Here is an 18,128-nt window from a genome sequence, read left to right on the forward strand (position 1 = left end):
ACTCATAGACCCTGAGGACGAGCCATTTTCAGCAGAACACACAGGCATTCATAACTTCACGGATTCAGGTTGCAGTTCTCAATGAGTCTTTCTTCCTCCCTAGAAAGGAGAGCTGGGAGAACATTAAGTTTCTGTAAACTTCTCACAAGGTACCTATATTGCATGTAGGATATAGAGTTGGGCAGGTATAACTGTGGGATGTTTTGACTTTGTTTCTTCACTTGTGGCTAGACAAGAGAATGACTCAGTTTTCATGAAGAAAAGGTATCTGTACCTTCTGAGGTACAGAAGGATGATAATGAACTGGACTTTGTCCTGTCCTGCTTTTAGGACATCACAGCTTTACATTGTTTTTACTTGTGCCCAATCCAAAACACGTCTATCAGCTGGTGAAATGAATAATCTTCAATGAGAAAAGTTTAATTGAATTGTTGCTTCATTAACAGAGTAGATCATATTACAAAAAACATACTACAAAGAGAGAAATTACCTAAAAATAACCAATGCTCTAATACTGTCTGGAGCTTTGTCATGCAATGCTTTACACGCAGCTAATATGTTCAGTTCAGGTTTTTTCCTTGTGTACAATCCAGTTCCTGCTTTCAACATCTTTCCATCACTGATCTTAGTCCACTCATGGGTGATTTGGTTTATGAAATACTAGTACATAATTATTCAGAACCCAAATGATTTTCCTATACCAATACGTACAAGATGTGCAATACTGAAAAAAGTCATACTGCAGTACTGTGATAGCAAATGATAAATACTGTTAATCACAAAAGTATTTATTGGGACTTGCTTAACTCATGAATATAACACGACTGAAATCAGTTCATCTAGATTTACCAAAACCAGGTAAAGACATAAGGAGAAAACTCTAAATAGTTTATACAGAAACATAATCATTATGTATACAATTTCTATTAAAATTTTGTTTCCTTCATATTCATCACAAGTAATTTTTGAAGAGCAGACAGTCTGAAGCCAGGCTCTTGGTGGTGCATCTCAGTTGACTTTGTTTGTTTTAACTTTTACATTATTTTTTGTTTTTCTACATACAACTTTTTAGTTTTTTTGCCATTTTTTCTTTAGACTGCCTCTGCAATGAACTTTGGCAGTGATAAAAGGCTGTTTAGCTTTACAAATGAGGTAGCAGGATCAAAAATTGTTGTGGATGGGTGTTAAGTTTTTGAGCCTTATTCTCCTTTCTTTCTGACCATCTGCATTATAACTTCAAAAAACAGCCATCTGTGAAATCTCTTCGAGAAATTTGATTTAATTTGCACACCAGGTTTAAAAATTACTAGGGAAGGAGACACATTTAGTGTGTCCAAAGCTTTGTATCTGGCAAATTAGGGGTTGGAGTTTATAGACCTGATGTATGTCAAAGTGATTTCATGTATATGTACAGAAAGAGCAGGGTTACTTTTTGTTAATTGCTATCAGAAATTACAATGTGACCTTATACTCTGAACCAGGTGGAAGAAAAGTAACAATGACAAAACAAAACCCAGGTTTTTAGAAATGCCTAGGTGGCATAAAATGCTATCTCATAATATAATTTGGACCAAAAAAAAGGTAAAGAAAAAAACAAACGTATCAGATTACTCAAAGTCTTAATGAGATGAAAAACTGGGATGAATTAGTTAGCATTATGGCTCTATTTGCTTACTATGAAAAAAAAAAAACAACCTTTTACCAAAACCTTTGCTATTTTGCAAAAACAATCATTTGATTCGCAGGAGATCAGAAAAAAACATATAAGCATGTTGAGATGGAACATGATTAAATCTGGGAAGTCAAGGAAATTAGAATGCACAGTCAAAAAAGGGTAGATTCCATATAAGATTATTCCTACAAAACCAGGCAAATCTTTAAGTCTTCTAGTAAACTTTTGTTTTTCCTTTGATTTTTATTAAACTATCAGCTTAAATGCTTTTAAAATCAAAATTTGCATTATTTAATTCCCTTTTAATGTGATTTAAAGAAAAGAACTAAAGATCTCAGTTGTTTCACCAGGATGTTCAGAATATTACATTTAAGTATTATGACACAACAGCTACTTCCTTTGGAATTTGATTACTGTTTAACTCACAAAATTCAGGCGTAAGCTGGCGGAAAAATTTATGACCATGAGAATCTGTATTTACATAGACATAACCTGGAGGAGATGGATAATTTGCTGGGCACATCTCCTGTTTCTTTGGAGTATATTCTGTGCGATACATGGTTTCATCTTGAAAATGGGCTGGATTAGGAAGAATAACCTGTACAGGTTTGAAACTTTGCGCTGGAATGATCTGATGTGGTATGTAATGAGATTTGAATGTAGTTAAATCATAGAATTTCCCTGTGGGTTTCGGAATTTCCTGTTGTTTCTTAATAATTTCTTGTTGACAGATGTCCCAAGCTTTAAAGTCTTCCTTCATAGTAGTATTCCCTTGGAAGGGAGCATTGGTTATTCTTGCATTAGAAATGGGTCGTATGGGGACAGCAGGAGAAATCTCATGTTTTACATAATCAAGATGGCTTGTGGAGTTAAAATCCATGCTACCTGGGGGAGGAATGTACTCTTTTGTTTTGCGGACCTCAGGCAAGGAGACCAACCATGGCTGAAAACGATCCTGGAATTCAGTGACTCCATTAAAATGAGCATTGGATATGACTTTTGCATTTTCAGGCTTGCAGCTTTTAGCGAGTGGCCCAGCTAGCCCTTTAAAATCACTCCGGTGGGTTGTGAGATCTTCAAAGGGTTGGTTGTTTGGCCTGTACTCTTCTTTCAATTTCACAAATTTTGGTGCCAGTTGATGAGCAATATAAGAAGTGCGATGGCTCGTAGTACTATCAAAAGGCACATCTGAAAGTTTGGCCATGCATGGAGGTTTATAACTTTGTCTGGGATTCAGTTCCCTAGGAGCAAAGTCATCTTGAAATGTAGTAGAATTTCCAAACTTCTCTGTAGGTGGATGGTATATATGGTCCACCTTACTAGGTTCCCTTCTTTGAACCTCCCATGACCTATAGTCATCTTTAAGGCAAAAACAAAACTTCAAAAACTTCAACAGAAATAGCATATAAGTCTTATTACTTAGGAGCATTCCTTTAAAATTAAACCAACTTCATGTACTAAACCTTGCAAACCAAAGGAAATGGATGTAAGTGAGAATGGTAATATTATCTGTGTGTTTATGATATGATAAATGTCTTCTATTATTGGTGTGATAAAAGCAGACCAAAAAAATGTACAATGCCTTATTCTGACAACTTCCTCGAGAAAAGAGAAAATGTCACATGTACCTATTAAGTTCTCTCCTCTGTTTGTTTGCACCAAGCATTCTAACTTCCCGTTTTAATAGCTGTATCTGGTTCTTGTTATCTCTTGCTATCTGTATCTTTCCTCATCTTGATTTTCATCCTTGCAGCTCTAGTAGATCATATCATTTATTTTTACATGCTTTTAACTGCGGGTCCAATGCAGTACATGTAACAAATTGAGTTACACATTTTATATATAAACTGTTATGCTTTTATACAGAATATCAAAGTTACTTGCCAGAATGACTTTAAACGAGATTTAGTGCCTTTGTACTGACACTTGTAATAGGAAAACTTCTGTCAAGACAGATCATTAATAGGATGATATGCAAGCTACACAATCCAGGAGAAATAAATCTAAAATCAACTTTTGACCTACCCTGTGGGAAAACACTGTGCTATCTGAGCTAAAACTATCTGAAAGATATTGTAACTTTAATTACAATCAACTTATGGCTGAGATAGCCTAACAGGTGTATGTTAGTTTCTCTCCTTCTACCCCAAGAAACCTAGAGAAGGTTTTTCTTTAGAACCCATAAATGTCAGCTCTAAACAACTGGAGTGCTGAACATATTAAAGCATTATCGCCCACTTTCTATTATGTTTTACTCTCTAGCCCAAACTAAGAAATCCAGTTTCACATTGCTAATGTAGATAACTCAGAATAGTACTTTCATCTTTGTTTATTTCTCTGTCTAAAGGCAGCATATATTATTACCTTGATATGTTGGTATGGTATCCAATTTTCCTCCCATAGTGTGTTTTCTCTCTAAAGGTCTTACTAATGTCACTGGTTGTATTTTATGAGCATTATAATCTTTCTGGTATGTGGTTCCCAGTTCTCTCTCTCCAGTCTTTGGTTTATACTCTTCTTGTACACGAAAAGGTCGTCTCACGGTATCATATGGCAAATAATCAGACCTGAATTGGGGAAGAGGGAAACACTTGTTAAAAATGTCTTTTTAACAAATGATGAAGTCATTCTTGTCACTTTTCCATTGTATGGAAAAACAACAACTTGCAATGTTTACTCTGAAAAATCAATCAATATAATATGTTAGAGGGTAACAAGGAGGAAAGGAAACCATACTACATAAATCTAGGGTCTCTGATGCAGCCTTTATTCAAAGGTTAAGGTGATAAAACTTCTTCAACACTCCAAGTCTTGTTCCCAGATTAAAAATATTCTTTAAACTATTTGAAAGGAGAATAGAAAAAGTTGCTATAATTTTACAAAAAAATGATCCAGAAAGCAGAAACAGAGCAAAGATCAAACTACCACAGGTGTTTGACAACATTTGGCAACATTTACTAATTGCATGAGGAGAGCAGAATATAAACAGAAAGAACATTTATTTCACTGTGGATCTCATGGATCTTTTTTATACAGGCATGTTACATAAAATGGGTTTATATTATATATAGGTGTATAAACAGTATATGTAGTACACACAGCTTTGCAGAAGGGCTTTTGACCTTTCTCTGCATGTCCCTTTTGCTTTTTTATAAACAGAAATGAAGTTTCACCTGTTGCCCATGGTGCATAAATTAAAACAAAGGAGAAAAAAAAAGTTATGCTCCTGTCACATTATTATTGTTAAGTACTGAATGAGTGCTCTGTTACTAACTTTTTGAAAGATGCTTTTTAATTCTGTAAGCTTGATGTCAGAATTTGTGCACTGATGGGACAGACCAACTGAACCCCTTTACAGTTGGTTTTCTTCAAACTCCTAACCATTTAGAACAGTCTGAACAAAACCCCTAATCCCTGTTTCTTTTTCTAAAATGTTCCATTTTCCCTGCTACCTCAGATATCCCACAGCTATCCCACAGAAATTTCCCCACTTTGTCACGCTTTTTTAGGCTAGATTAGACCTAGATTCCTAAAACAGGCAGAACAATGACAAAAATTTGGGATCACCTTTACAGGTAAAAGATGCAGTACAGAATGCAAATCTTTTTGTGTGTCTGCTTCACTATTTTTGATGATCTTTTGTGGTCAATGTATTTCTACACTCAAAATTTTGCTTTTAAATACACTAAAAGAATAAAGGATTCGATGACTGTGTTTGGAAAACAATTTCAATACAATATTCAGACCCCCCTCGCCCCCATTAAAAAGAGAAAGTATGAGAAACTTTATAAAGTAATTGTAAAACGTTGGTTTAAAATGTTTACTTAAATGTCGTAATTCCTTCCATTTTCCCACGATGCACTTGGTACTCTTGTTTTGGCTTAAGGCTCCGGGCAGGAGAGATGTTGCTATACTTGGGATATTTTTCCACATACTCTGTTGTCAGGCACGGCTGTTGTCCATTATCATAAATCGTTGTGGGATTATGAGGGCAGCGATGGCGCCTGGGTAAAACACATCAGATGAGATCATTTTGAATAATTTCATTCAAGGGGAAAAAAACATGTCCTATCTACTAGGAATGAATAACAAACAAGGAAGATTGAACAATGTCAGTAGCTTGAGTTTAAAATCTTTTCTGAGTGACAAAAACACAAAATATTGTGCTAACGGTACAGGTCCCAGAGCATGGTATACTAACAGTAATTAGCAGTATCAGTACACCCCTTTGTACGGAATACAGAGGATGGATGGAGTTGATGTCAGCCGTCTAGACAATGCTACCATCAAAATGCTCTCCTCTCTTTTTTTTAATCTCTAATGATATTACTACTTGTAGAAATAAATAACTCTTCTGCTTGCTCCTTTGATAATTGTCTCTTTTTTTCTGTTTTCCCTGTCTCTTTTTTACTGTTTTTTAATGTATTAAAAGTTTTAAGGAGAAAAGCGGCGAGTTCGGGTCGTTTGTAGGCATTCCCTTCCCTTTTCCTTTGCAACTGTTCCCCCTCCTACTGTTTTCCCTCATCTCTTATCCTTTTATATCTATGCACCTACACTTCTTTTCACCACAGCTCTTGATTTTGACTAACATTTTAGTGGTGGGAAATCTCACTTGCATTTCCAGCACTCTGCTGGCTATTTCTGACTTTCCAACCCCTTTTTTTCCAAGTGCTGATTAAATCCAATAGCCCCCAAACTATTTTTTTTAAAGTGTTGACATCACTTTTTCTTAATAGGTGTTATTTCAATTGCACCTGATTGATAGGTGTAATACCTATTTTAATGACATCATTGTGTTAAAAGATGATAAGAAGTATATAATGACTTGCATTAATTAGTTACTTATGTCTTGTTGTTTTGTGTAAAATATGCATGAAATTAAAATGCATGTGTTAAGATTTTCCAGGCAATAAAGAAAACATTAGACCCGTTTTAATTTTTATAATAGGCACTTGCATCTCCGTGGTAGTTTTTTTTGCAATACTGGTTCATATACAAGCACAGGGGAATAACAGGAACTAAAGCACAACTTTTAAAATGAATCTTGGGAAAGTCTGTAAATTAAACAGAAAAATAACAACAGAATTAGAAGGGTAAAAGTGTACAGCTCTTGCTGGGTGCAAATTCAAGTTTCAGTAAGCCAGATACGCAAGGAATAGTTCAAAAGTCTGCAGAGAAATTTAGCCAGCACTAAATATGAAGTAGAAAGAAGAAATGAATTAAAGCAGGGTAAAATAAAATACAGAAACAGGTATGAAGGACAAGACAAGACACTGAAGTTATCTGGAACTGGAGATCCCTAGAGCTGTTGTTAGTTTGGGCTGCCTGACTTTGTCAGCTGAGGAGGGCAATAAATGAGGACCAAAGTAGCCCTACCTAAGAAGGCACATCCTTTCAAAGCCTGGGGTACTTACTCCTTTCCAATCAAAGTCAAGGGACAGTCAAGTAACAATTGAGACACCTGTTCAGAACACAGCAGGGAAAGAACAGGAAAGGCAGGAAAACAAGGAGATGAGAGTGCTATTTCTCAGCATGCTGCTTGCTTGCCACTACATTGTCCATGAAATTCAGCTGTTACCATAGTAATAATTTTCTAAGTACAAACACGGCATGCTGTGTCACATAACATTTAAAAATAAGAGCTAAGCAAAGAAACTATTGAATATGTTTTGAAAGCCAGTTGAAATAGATGGTATCAAATCATTATGTTCTTTGCATATTCAAGCATCCAGTTTAAACAAGTTTGAAATAAACAATGCTCATCTACAAAAACTTCATTTTTGACAATCTTTATTTTGCCATAAGCCGATCCAGAAGACCAATCACCAAACAAAACACCTCCTCTGCTTTGGTATCACAGGACTTTACAGACTGAGCTGTCACTGTTGTCTAAGCAATATTTTCAGAGCATCCCCCCTGTTGCTGAATGAGCACGCTACGACAGGGACAGCAAAAAAACAATTCTTTGCAGAGTGAGCCTGTAGCTCAGCATAAAGCTGAAGTCTGGTAAAGCAATCTGATGTACCTCTCCAAGGAAAGAAGTCTTTGTAACTGCTTTAGAATTCATTAATGAATCGAGTGTCCTCGATCCAAGTAATTTCTAGCATATGAAATAATTCGGAACAGCCTCTAACTATGCACAAAATTACTTAGGTTATACGGGACTGTTCAGGAGGGTCCTACATCCTCCTTCCTGTGTTGTGAAAGAACTGTCAGTAGGACAACATCCCAGAGTAGATTTTAGGCTTAAAGACACTGTAAAATTGCCTTAATATAAATGCAAGTTAGATTTGAAGAAGAGATTTGGTTGTGTTGGTTTTGTTGTTGTTGTTTGCTTCTTTTAGTTAACCAATAAATCTACTTTTGGATGTTGTCTGACTTAAACCAAGTTTTCATTTAGACAGCAACTACCTAAAACTGATCGCATAGGGGCATCGCAGCTCCCTAGAGACTCTATGCTAAGAATCATCAATCAGAGAAGACAAATTACAGCTCTGACAAATGAAATATGTTGCTTGCAATATGCCCAAAACTGCTCAAGTAACTGGTTATTTTAAATGCCTTACTTGCAGTTATCTTAATTTCAGCCCCAGAGTTACTGATATTCAAATGTCTGTGGTGCTAACATGCCTTCCCCCGTGACTGACAGATGCCTGCTTTGACGGATTATTATTCTTTCCTTTCTTTGAGGGAGACTAATTACTTATGACTTTCATAATGTCTGAACAGAATCTCAGCAAGATAAAATTGACAGCCTACTGGGTCTCTGGTGCCAAATGCTATTGCTCTGATTATTTTAACAGAATGATGCTGAATTTCACTTACGTAGGATCTGGCACACACTGTTGTTTTTTTATACAGTGCCAGCAAGAGCCTTGAAATTTTCCCACAGAGCATTTTCCTCCAAGAGAATTAGGCTAATAATGAGAGACGTTTTAATGCTTATCATCATAAACAACTTATTACAAGAAGAAAAAAATCTCATTTGTTTTTTAACTGCTGATGTACATGCTCTGGTACATAGCATGGGCTGAAAAGACAGAAGTTCCACGTGGATGTTGTATTTTTTGAGGGTTTTCTGCTTTCCTAGTGTTGACAGGAGACCTGGTAGATTTTAGTGGGTTTGCATGTATTTGTGTTGTCAGACTGAAGGTTTAATATATCCCCTATTTTAGAAAATTCTTCCTTTTAACTTAAATTTATTTAGGAATCTAGATTTTTAAGAAAATTACAACAAAAATGCAATAAATGAGGAAGAGCTGGCAAATAGAGAAGATAAAGCAGTCATTTATTTTTATATTTCAAAACTAAATTTCTGTGCTCTTGCACGTCACAATTATATGTTATGGTAGACAAATACTATTCCTGAGTACAGAGACTTCATCTACCAAGGGGCTTTATTCTTCCTTGGGAGGCCAGATTTGAACATCCTTTATTTGCTGCCAGGCATTTCTATTGAGCCAGTGATCTGAAGCCTGACTGTACTTGCTAGCAGGGGGCAATTTTCTCTTGTATGAAGTTAATGCATTTGGAACCTATGGGAAATATGAAAATAAAAATATTTCCTTCTCTTTATGTATCAAACCCAAGTAAAACTAGCTCGTGCTTTCTCCACATTAAAAATATACCACTTCTAAAATAATAGATCTGGAATATCTTAGGAAACAACATAGAACCCAAGCGTTACTCTGCATAACACAGTTATGCGAGCATTTTTGTGGTTTATTAAAAAAAAAACAACACAACTACCAAAAAGAAAACCAAACAAACAACCAGACATATCTTTACCATAGCAGCCTGAAAATGTTTGTCGTACCACATTGGTAACATCGTACGCTACTGCAGAAGTCTTAAGCTGATGATGACAGAAATTATGACAGTTAGTAAAACTGCAGAAGTCCCCAGCATGGAATGTGAGAAGTATTGTATCTTTTGCAAACTGATCTTTTAGCACGCTCAGCTTTGGGTACACTTCCAGTGTTTTTTGGCATTGCAATTATTTGTTGATTTTGAAAATAATCACTTAATAAGCACAGAAATTGAATCAGTCTAAGGAAAAGGAATCTGAATAGATTCCTAAAAATATTTAAGAATTATTTTATTACTAAGAATTTAAGACTGCAAATCCAAAGTATGCAAAAATGGCACTCAGATGTGAACTTTTAGTGAGTGAATTATGTATGTCACAATGCAAAAAGAATGTAATTCTGCAATTGTGGAGACCCTTTCCACTACCCTGTAAAAAGACAAATAAAGTTCTCTTTTACTGACTTTCCTCCCTCTCACGTGTAAATTTCTCAGTATTTTTTTTTCTTCTGTGAATAAATAACTGCAAGCGTGACCTGTTTTAATATTTAGAATGAAACAGTATTTATATCTCCATTAAATTTCCTGCAAATAACTAAATGATAACTTGTACAAAACATTAATGTTTTTGTTCCCTTTGAAATCTCTTCTTATGTGCGCTGCAATATCCAGGTAACGGTGCCAAGCGACCAGTGTTCCCCTGAACACAGAAACTCCATAGCTATGCCCCGGCAAACACAATGCACTGGGTGAACCAGGAACGGCTGAGGTTTGTTTCACTGACTACAAAGATGTCAGCGATGTTTATTTTAAACCATGTGTTTTGTGCGTGTTTTATTCAATTAGTCGAATTCATGTTATTCTAGGGGGTCTTTGATTTGAGAATTTTCAGCTGAGTTGAAAAACGTACAGTGAGGGAGGTACCTGCTTGGTCCTGAGATAACGGCTTTTGGATCTGTTACTTGCCCACTTTCCTGCCACGAATATTGCAAGAGGAGGTGATTGCTGAAGCAGAAAAAATGCCTCAGGTCTTCAGGAACTACTCGGGTCTCATGCGTGCCCTCAGAAGTGACACACGTGATACCAGGATGAATTCTCTGGCATGTAGGGTTTTTCGTTCATTTGTTTTTAATATAAAAGACTGAATCCTTGAATGTGGTGATCAGGTACCAATTCCAGGACGATTACGCTTCTGGTTTTTGAAGCGGACACAGGGAAGAACGTGAAAGCACGAAGAGTGCTGACTCCAAGCCCACAGACCCCACAGCTGAGTTCTGCAGGGCGCCCACCAGCCGTGCCCTGGGGACCCCGACCCGTGAGGTCCCGCCCCGCAGCACGCCCCCGCAGCACGCCCCCGAAACCCGCCGGCTCCCCGCGGCACCCCAGCTCCGCTTGCTGCCGGCCCTGGGTCCCGGTACCAGCCCCGGTTCCTCCCCTCAGCCCTCCCCGGGAGCCGCGGCGCTCACCCGCAGGTGCAGATGGCGCACAGGCAGCGCGGCGGCGCCATCTTCCCCGCGGCCGCCGCGGTAACCGTGGGGACGCTCCATGGCAACCGCGTCGCGCCGGGAGGGCCCCGGCCGGCCTCCGTCCGACGTCGCGCAGCGGGGGGCGGGAGCGGAACCGGAGCGGAACCGGAGCGGGCTTCCGGGTGCTGGGCGGTGCGGGGCTGACAGGGAGCTGAGGTGGGGGTGGGGGGGAGGGGGCGCGTTACCTCAGGGGGAAGTGGGAAAGGGAGGCTGAGGGGGGAGGTGGAGGCGACGTAAGGCGGGCGCCGGTGACCCGTGAGTGGCCCCGGTCACAGGTTGGGTAATTAGAAAAGTGTCGCCTCGTGTGTCGTGTGTAACTTAACTGCTCCTCTGCCTTCGCAGGGGCACCAGCCATGGTCCTGGCCGGCGCGGGGAGGATGGCGGGCCTCCAGAGGAGGACGGCAGGGATCAGGAATATCTGCATCTTGGCGCATGTGGATCACGGTGGGACGGGGTGGTGGTGGTGGAAACCCGGGGAGCTCGGCGGTGGTTTGGGAGGTGGCGAGGTGTTTGGGGCGCTCTGGTTTAAAGCAGTACGTCTTCTTGGGTTCGGCTTTAAACTGGCGTAATCCTGACTCTGAGGAGTAAATTTTGTCTGTTGCGCGTTAATTTCACCCTCGTGCAGCTTGTCCTTTAAGCACTTGAGCATTTAACAACTTGAAATAGCTGAACGTTTTCCATTTTTATAATGACAGATGATGACATAAATACGTGTATGCGTTAGGTGGTCTATTTTATTTCTACATTTACTTAGTGGAAGTGTGTTATGTAGGTGAAAATAATAAATTTTTGTTTTATGACACCAATCTTTTGTCTAATGGCATGATATATCACAGTTCTGAAGTACGGTTTGCTATTTCTTTTACTTTTCTGGTTATAGCAGGTAAAGGCGCACCCACTCTGAAAAATAAATTTGTTGGCACCTAACACGTGAAGTTGAGTCACTTGATTTTTTTTTTTTTTAGGTTAGTTTGTACTTTCCTGGCTGTTATTAATGTTGGTAGAACACGAGATGTTGATGAATGTTTCTGTCTTGGAACACTAGATATTGTCACTATTCACGGTATTGTCACATCTTTTTCAATTGTCTGTATTTATTTAAACTAAGTAATCTATTTTCCTTTTTAGGTAAAACTACTCTAGCTGATTGTCTGATCTCTAGCAATGGAATAATCTCTAGCCGCTTAGCAGGAAAGGTAGAGTTACGCTCTCATTTTTAACAAAATTCTGGTGTGTATGCGCTGGGATTGTAAATAATCTACTCCTAGTCTTGCTAAACCTTATTTTCTCACAATTACACTCTTTGACGGTTGATGAGTAACTTGTGAAATAATTCCATGGATTTATCTCCTGTTCTCTTGTTTTTGTACTCAGCTGAGATACCTAGACAGTAGAGAAGATGAACAGATCCGAGGAATAACAATGAAATCTAGTGCAATTTCATTGCACTTTAAGAAAGGTAAGTTGTTGATGCTGGCAAGTATAAACTTTAATATATATTTATTTTTTTCCCTGCCTATTCATTATTGCTGCTGAGATCTTTTCCTCTGCAACTTTTGAATCTCTCAGCGTTAGGCCATTGTTCTACAAAGACTTAGGCATGTATTCGACTGTTAGCCAAGATAATAAAGCTCTATCGCAGTGTTAGGAAAATGGTTTTAAGTATTTGCAATAAGCAAGAGAGGAGCTGCCAGCTGGATACTTAGGTGTACTCAGTATAGTATTCTGCAGCTTCTGATTATTATATTTCACAATTTCATGAGCTTCAAAATTTAAAATCTGCTGTTAATGTTTTCACAGAGGACGTAATTTCAGTTTTGCCTGTTTTTGTGCTTAAACCACAGTAACTAGCTAACTTTGCAGTGTAGAATTTAACAAGTCAAATTCTCATATTTCTAAGTGGAGGCAATTAGAATAGTTGTCTTCATCTTTTTTTTTTCTACTTAAGATCTGAATCTTTATGCTTGATCCTAAGGCTTCAAATACTGTCAGTTAAAGGCAAGAACTTCCTTCAAAAACCAAAATTTTTTTAATGATTGTGCACAGTCTATTGTGTACAAGATATTCACTGCACTCATATTATCAAGATGCAAGTTATACTCTGCTGTGAATTGTTCAGAGGGTTTTATATAGCATAGCTATGCTGACTCCATGTTCCTCACCAGTTTTATCTTCAGCTAGGTGAATCATAAACATGATGAAATACATTGCTAACAGGCTTGTGCAAGAAAAAAAAAATTGCATGAACCTTAAAAGCCACCATAAGTCATCTTACTATCGCCGTTTCAGCTACATACGATTATAAAGCATAGTTGAGATCAGCGATCTTCCAGCTAAGCATTGCAGGCTAGGTCTGTTTTATCATTGTCTCTGAAATGGCCTTACTTTACTAGTTAGAACCTTTTATGTCCATTGTTTTTCTATTTTATTGAAATTTAGATTCTAATATAAATTCTTAAACGGGAAAGTTAATTTCTTCTTAGTTCGGTTGTGGCTGATGGTAAATGCAATAAATTCATAAAATATTGACTGGCGTCTCTTCAATAAGCAGAAGTTTAGAGGGACAGTAGTTTGAAAAACATTGGAAAAAAACTGTTATTTATACCTTAGATGTTTTCATGCTATGGAGTCATAAGTGTGTTTATTAAGAAAATCTCAAATACTGAAATAAAGCGTTTTATTAAGAGTATAGGATTTACTTTAATGACAGTCTATTCTGGTTTATCCTTAAAATGCAGACTGTGGGGAAGTTGATCTATGCTTTAGCTATTGATCTATTTGTAATGGTGCTACAAGCTAGTTTTGTTTGTTTTTAAGGTAGTTGGACATTGAAAGGTGAAGGCTCCCATTAAAGATGGGTGAACTTGCTTAGGCATAAGCCACTAGATATTATGCTGCTGCAGTCTTCCTGGCGTATTTGTGTTTTTTCTTTAACATAATAGTTACTGTAGTTTTTGCCCCTAGAAATTAATACTAGTTGAGCACAGTATTAACAACGCAGCCCAAATAAATAACTGTTCTGAAATATTTATTGTTTGATCCTAGGTGATCAGGAGTATCTGATTAATTTAATAGATTCCCCAGGGCACGTGGATTTTTCTTCAGAAGTATCTACTGCTGTCCGACTCTGTGATGGTTGTATCATAGTGGTGGATGCTGTTGAAGGAGTCTGTCCACAGGTGAAATAAAGTATATTAAATTGAGAAAAAGGGTAGTGAAGAGCAAGTAAGCAAACCAGAATTGCATATATGTCTTAAGTATATAACATAGAAATAAAAGATAAGCTGCTTTAAGAAGCTTTGAACAACTTCTAATAAATGATAGCGTACTTGAGGTCTGAAAGAGGATAGTTAGTTTCCTGGTTTTGCTAGTTAATTTCATAGTACAGCTGGTGAGTGGGTGTTAGGGTTGAAACAGTGAGTATATAATTTTTCTAGTAATAGATTATTTGTGTAAAGAAGAAATAAATGTATTAAGGTAAATTATTTAGTAACTTTGTGTGCTTATAGCGTAATGAAAATGGGAAAAATAATGCAAAATGACATTGAGTTTGTTTTATTCATGACTTGCTTTTGTAAAGAGCGTGGGCTTTTTTGCTATTAAAATACTTCCTGCAGAATTCTATAATAACTAACACTATGTACCATCTAAGTCAAATGATAAGTTGACATTCAAACCAGAACCTTATTATGTGTTTAATTAAATTTTAGATTTAATTGTCATTCACTTTAACATTCTATGTCTTGAGGTATCAAGCTTTCTGTAATGGATTTTTTTAAACTCTTTTTTTCTTAATAGACTCAAGCAGTTCTACGGCAGGCTTGGCTAGAAAATATTCGTCCGGTATTGGTGATAAATAAAATTGATCGCTTGATTGTAGAGCTCAAGTTCACCCCTCAAGAAGCATACTTGCACCTCAAGAACATCTTAGAGCAGGTATTTATACCATAGCATCATGTTCACAAAACAGATTTTGCCATGGGTTCCCCCTGTCTTGTCTCCATTCTTGAATTAAAGAGACTGTCATTTTCAGTGGCTTATAGCTGGAATAAACTTGGCACAGCAGAACCAATTTTTCTTACAAGCACTACAATATCTAGTCTAATTTATTTCTAGTTGGTTCTGACATTCAGTATTGCATTCTGAATGCATTCAGAATGCACTTGATAGAGAAAAGAGAATCAAATGCCGCTTGACAGAGTCTGTCTTTTTTAAGAGATAGTGTTGTATGTTTTGCTATGTTGCATTGCTTAAACTGGGGATAGACAAGGAATGTCTTTAGACTATTCTTGATAATAATGGATTTATGCAGCGATTAAGTTAATTTGGAGGCAATTAAATTGCCTTCAAACTTTTTTGAGAGCTTTTAAACAGCTACCTACGTGGTTTTCCTTTGCCCTCTTTGTTGTTTACTCGTTGGCAGTAATATTTATATTTCATCATTCCCTGTTCTGAGAAACAAGGTGTGCTCCATATGATACTCTATGTCTGATTCAATCTTGACATGGCTGACAGATCTGGATAGCACACCATGCCTAAGCTGTAATGCTAGCCTATGCCAAATACACAAAGCCCATGTTTTAAATTTTCAAATGAACCACAAGTGCACTAGTTATTAAAACAACAAAAAATGTTTATATTTTGGAGGGTGGGGGTATTGCATTTTAATTGCAATTGCTGTGAAAGAGTGAACAAATCTTTATATGTTTTTATATACCCTTCCATAGATCAATGCAGTCACTGGAACACTCTTTACCTCTAAAGTTTTAGAAGAAAGAGCTGAGAAAGAAACAGAAGGTGAAAATATTTCAGACACAGCACTTGGAGATCAAATTTATGACTGGAGTGCTGGACTGGAAGATACTGATGATTCCCATCTCTATTTTTCGCCAGACCATGGAAATGTGGTGTTTGCCAGTGCAATTGATGGATGGGGTTTTGGGTAAGTATGGTACTTAGTTAATGCCCTTTTTGATTTTTTTAATTGATCTCTGCAAGTAATCTCAAATTTGAAGTATTTTGAGCTCCTTCATATTTCTAAAGATTTTTGTTAACATTTTTTCTGTGATTTGCAACTTTTTATCTGTCTGTTCTAACATATATTAACGTTGGACAGCTGAAAAGACTGCCAGCTCTGGCCTGTGATTTGGAGACCTATGTTATTCTTACACAGCAGCTGCTTAGCCCACTGTAGCGTTCAGCCTAGCCTGGTAAACTTAGTGTGTTGTTAATTACTTACGTTCAATAGGCTTTACTAGACTTGGCTTAAAACTGCAGCAGCGCCAGAGCTGTTTCGCAAGTAGGCTGGACCTTCCAGCTACAGGGCTGGTGAAGTTTGTAACAAGCATAGAACAGACAGCTGGCATCGGGGCAGCACTTTCAGCTGTTCAATTCTGCCCAATATAGTTTTGAGTCACAGCATTACTGTGGTCTGTTTTTTTGTTGTTTTTTTTTCTGCATCAGATTTTGTCTTGTCTTTGAAATTGTGTTTGTTTTTAAGTGTTTATGCTTATTGGTCTTAATCTAGCTTTTTTTTTTTTTTCCATTCTTTTCCTCATTCAGGTGCATTTTTTTCTCGTTTTACCTAATATCTTTATGCTTGTTTCAGCAGTTACCATTGCAGAGATATTTAAGTAAAATTAAGCAACTTGGAGCAGAACAATTTCAGAAAATTATCAGTATTACTGTATCTGAGTTTGTGATCAGTTCTGGTTTTCAGTCCTGTTCTTGGTAATTAGTTTTGAAGGGTAGTATGCTGTAGTAAAGATTACACGTGTTCTGATTGCTGGCCGCAAGGTGGAGTCCTTGTCTTCATCATGACTATATAATTAAAAAGATACACTCAGTAATACGGTATGTCTTTAATGTTGCAAAACCTTAAAAAAAAAAAAAAAAAAAAGATTAAAACTTGCATTTAAAGTTCATTGAATAGTTTGTAACTAACTCAAACATTTCTTATCACTGCAGGAAAAAGGAAAAATAAAATAGGTTACTTTAGTTTAATTATCTGCTATGAATAATAATGCATAAAAAAAAACAACCAACAAACCAGCATATAAGTTGTGTAAAGAAATTGAAAACAAATCTTCAGATTCTTGGAATATTCTTCAGTCTGAAGTAGATTTAGTTATAGAAAATGAGTGAAGGCAGACATTTTCATCTCTGAAGGCTAGAAGATTTTTATCAGATACCTTTGGTGGTCCACACATAAACACACACCTTATGGGAGTAGAGAGCTTTGCATATGGTGCCCACAGCCATAACTAGGCAGTACTACATGCTGCTTTGCTGCTTTATGTCACACTGTGCTGGGGATACCCAAAATTCTCCCTGGTTGGATCTCCTTTTGCTTGGATCTCCTTTTGCTTCTCAAACTACACAGCAGCACTGCGTATCCTGAACTGTTGTGCAGTATGGCTCTGATGCTGAAAATACCACCTTGTAGCTGCTTTCTGCTTTCCTACGCCTGGGATGACTGTATGCTACAATGTCTTCTTCCTTCCCTGCACACCCTGCTCAGCTGTGCAATGCCAAATCCCTTTTGCCAAAATCACTGTCATTTCTCCTTCAGTTTAAGAGCTGTCTCACACTCTGGTGTCTAGCTGGAGAGAGAGCACACTGAACACATGGCAGGGAGCAATGTAATTTATAGTATATTCAGAAGGTGTAGGAATGTGTCCCCCTTTTAAGGAAAGAAGTTACCAGATTGGCTAAAGAAGTGTGTGGCTAAAGTTGTGCCAGGGGAGGTTTAGGTTGGATATTAGGAAGAACCTCTTTACTGAAAGGGTTGTTAGGCATTGGAATAGGCTGCCCAGGGAAGTGGTTGAGTCACCATCCCTGGAGGTCTTTAAGAGATGTTTAGATGTTGAGCTTAGTGGTATGGTTTAGTGGAGGACTTGTTAGTATTAGGTAAGAGGTTGGACTGGGTGATCTTGGAGGTCTCTTCCAACCTAGACAATTCTGTGATTCTGTAAATAGATCTCATAGGTATTTTTTAGGTGTGTAGAAATCTGACACTTCTGGATTTCAAATAAGAGGTCATCAAATATCATTACTATGCAAATAGAATTGTTCCAATTGTGAACAGTTGCGTACATTTTTGTTTCTGCATGCATGGGATGAAG

At 37.5% G+C, this 18,128-nt stretch overlaps 2 protein-coding genes across 4 annotated transcripts in view; one reads left to right on the top strand and one right to left on the bottom strand.

Annotated features, from left to right (window-relative positions):
- Positions 1 to 1,648: 1,648 nt before the first annotated feature.
- Positions 1,649 to 11,025, bottom strand: SAXO2 (stabilizer of axonemal microtubules 2). Its single transcript, XM_040570332.1, has 5 exons — positions 10,945 to 11,025; positions 10,403 to 10,593; positions 5,497 to 5,676; positions 4,037 to 4,239; positions 1,649 to 3,031 (listed from the first exon to the last, which is right to left on the bottom strand). The coding sequence occupies exons 1-5, from the start codon at positions 11,023 to 11,025 to the stop codon at positions 2,049 to 2,051; spliced, it is 1,638 nt and encodes a 545-aa protein (XP_040426266.1). The 3' UTR covers positions 1,649 to 2,048.
- Positions 11,026 to 11,060: 35 nt separating this feature from the next.
- The window catches only part of EFL1 (elongation factor like GTPase 1), a 71,746-nt gene continuing 64,678 nt past the window's right edge, over positions 11,061 to 18,128 (top strand). Inside the window, exons 1-7 of one of the 3 annotated variants that reach the window (XM_040569585.1) lie at positions 11,061 to 11,126; positions 11,347 to 11,448; positions 12,133 to 12,200; positions 12,379 to 12,463; positions 14,050 to 14,183; positions 14,803 to 14,940; positions 15,732 to 15,946. In XM_040569585.1, coding sequence (XP_040425519.1) covers positions 11,358 to 11,448; positions 12,133 to 12,200; positions 12,379 to 12,463; positions 14,050 to 14,183; positions 14,803 to 14,940; positions 15,732 to 15,946 — 731 coding nt within the window. In that variant the 5' untranslated portion in view covers positions 11,061 to 11,126; positions 11,347 to 11,357. Of the gene's footprint in view, positions 11,161 to 11,346; positions 11,449 to 12,132; positions 12,201 to 12,378; positions 12,464 to 14,049; positions 14,184 to 14,802; positions 14,941 to 15,731; positions 15,947 to 18,128 lie in introns of all 3 variants that reach the window. The other 2 variants (XM_040569584.1, XM_040569586.1) reach the window with 2 other exon arrangements.

Source organism: Cygnus olor, chromosome 11 (genome assembly GCF_009769625.2).
Source record: "Cygnus olor isolate bCygOlo1 chromosome 11, bCygOlo1.pri.v2, whole genome shotgun sequence".
In the NCBI taxonomy this organism is placed as follows: domain Eukaryota; kingdom Metazoa; phylum Chordata; class Aves; order Anseriformes; family Anatidae; genus Cygnus; species Cygnus olor.

Coding starts and splice junctions, on each gene's coding strand:
- SAXO2 (XM_040570332.1), bottom strand. CDS start 11,025: ATGGAGCGTCCCCACGGTTACCGCGGCGGCCGCGGGGAAGATGGCGCC. Junction 10,594..10,944: donor TGCGCCATCTGCACCTGCGG/GTGAGCGCCGCG, acceptor AACAAATGAACG/AAAAACCCTACATGCCAGAG. Junction 3,032..4,036: donor TACCATACCAACATATCAAG/GTAATAATATAT, acceptor TTTGCCTTAAAG/ATGACTATAGGTCATGGGAG.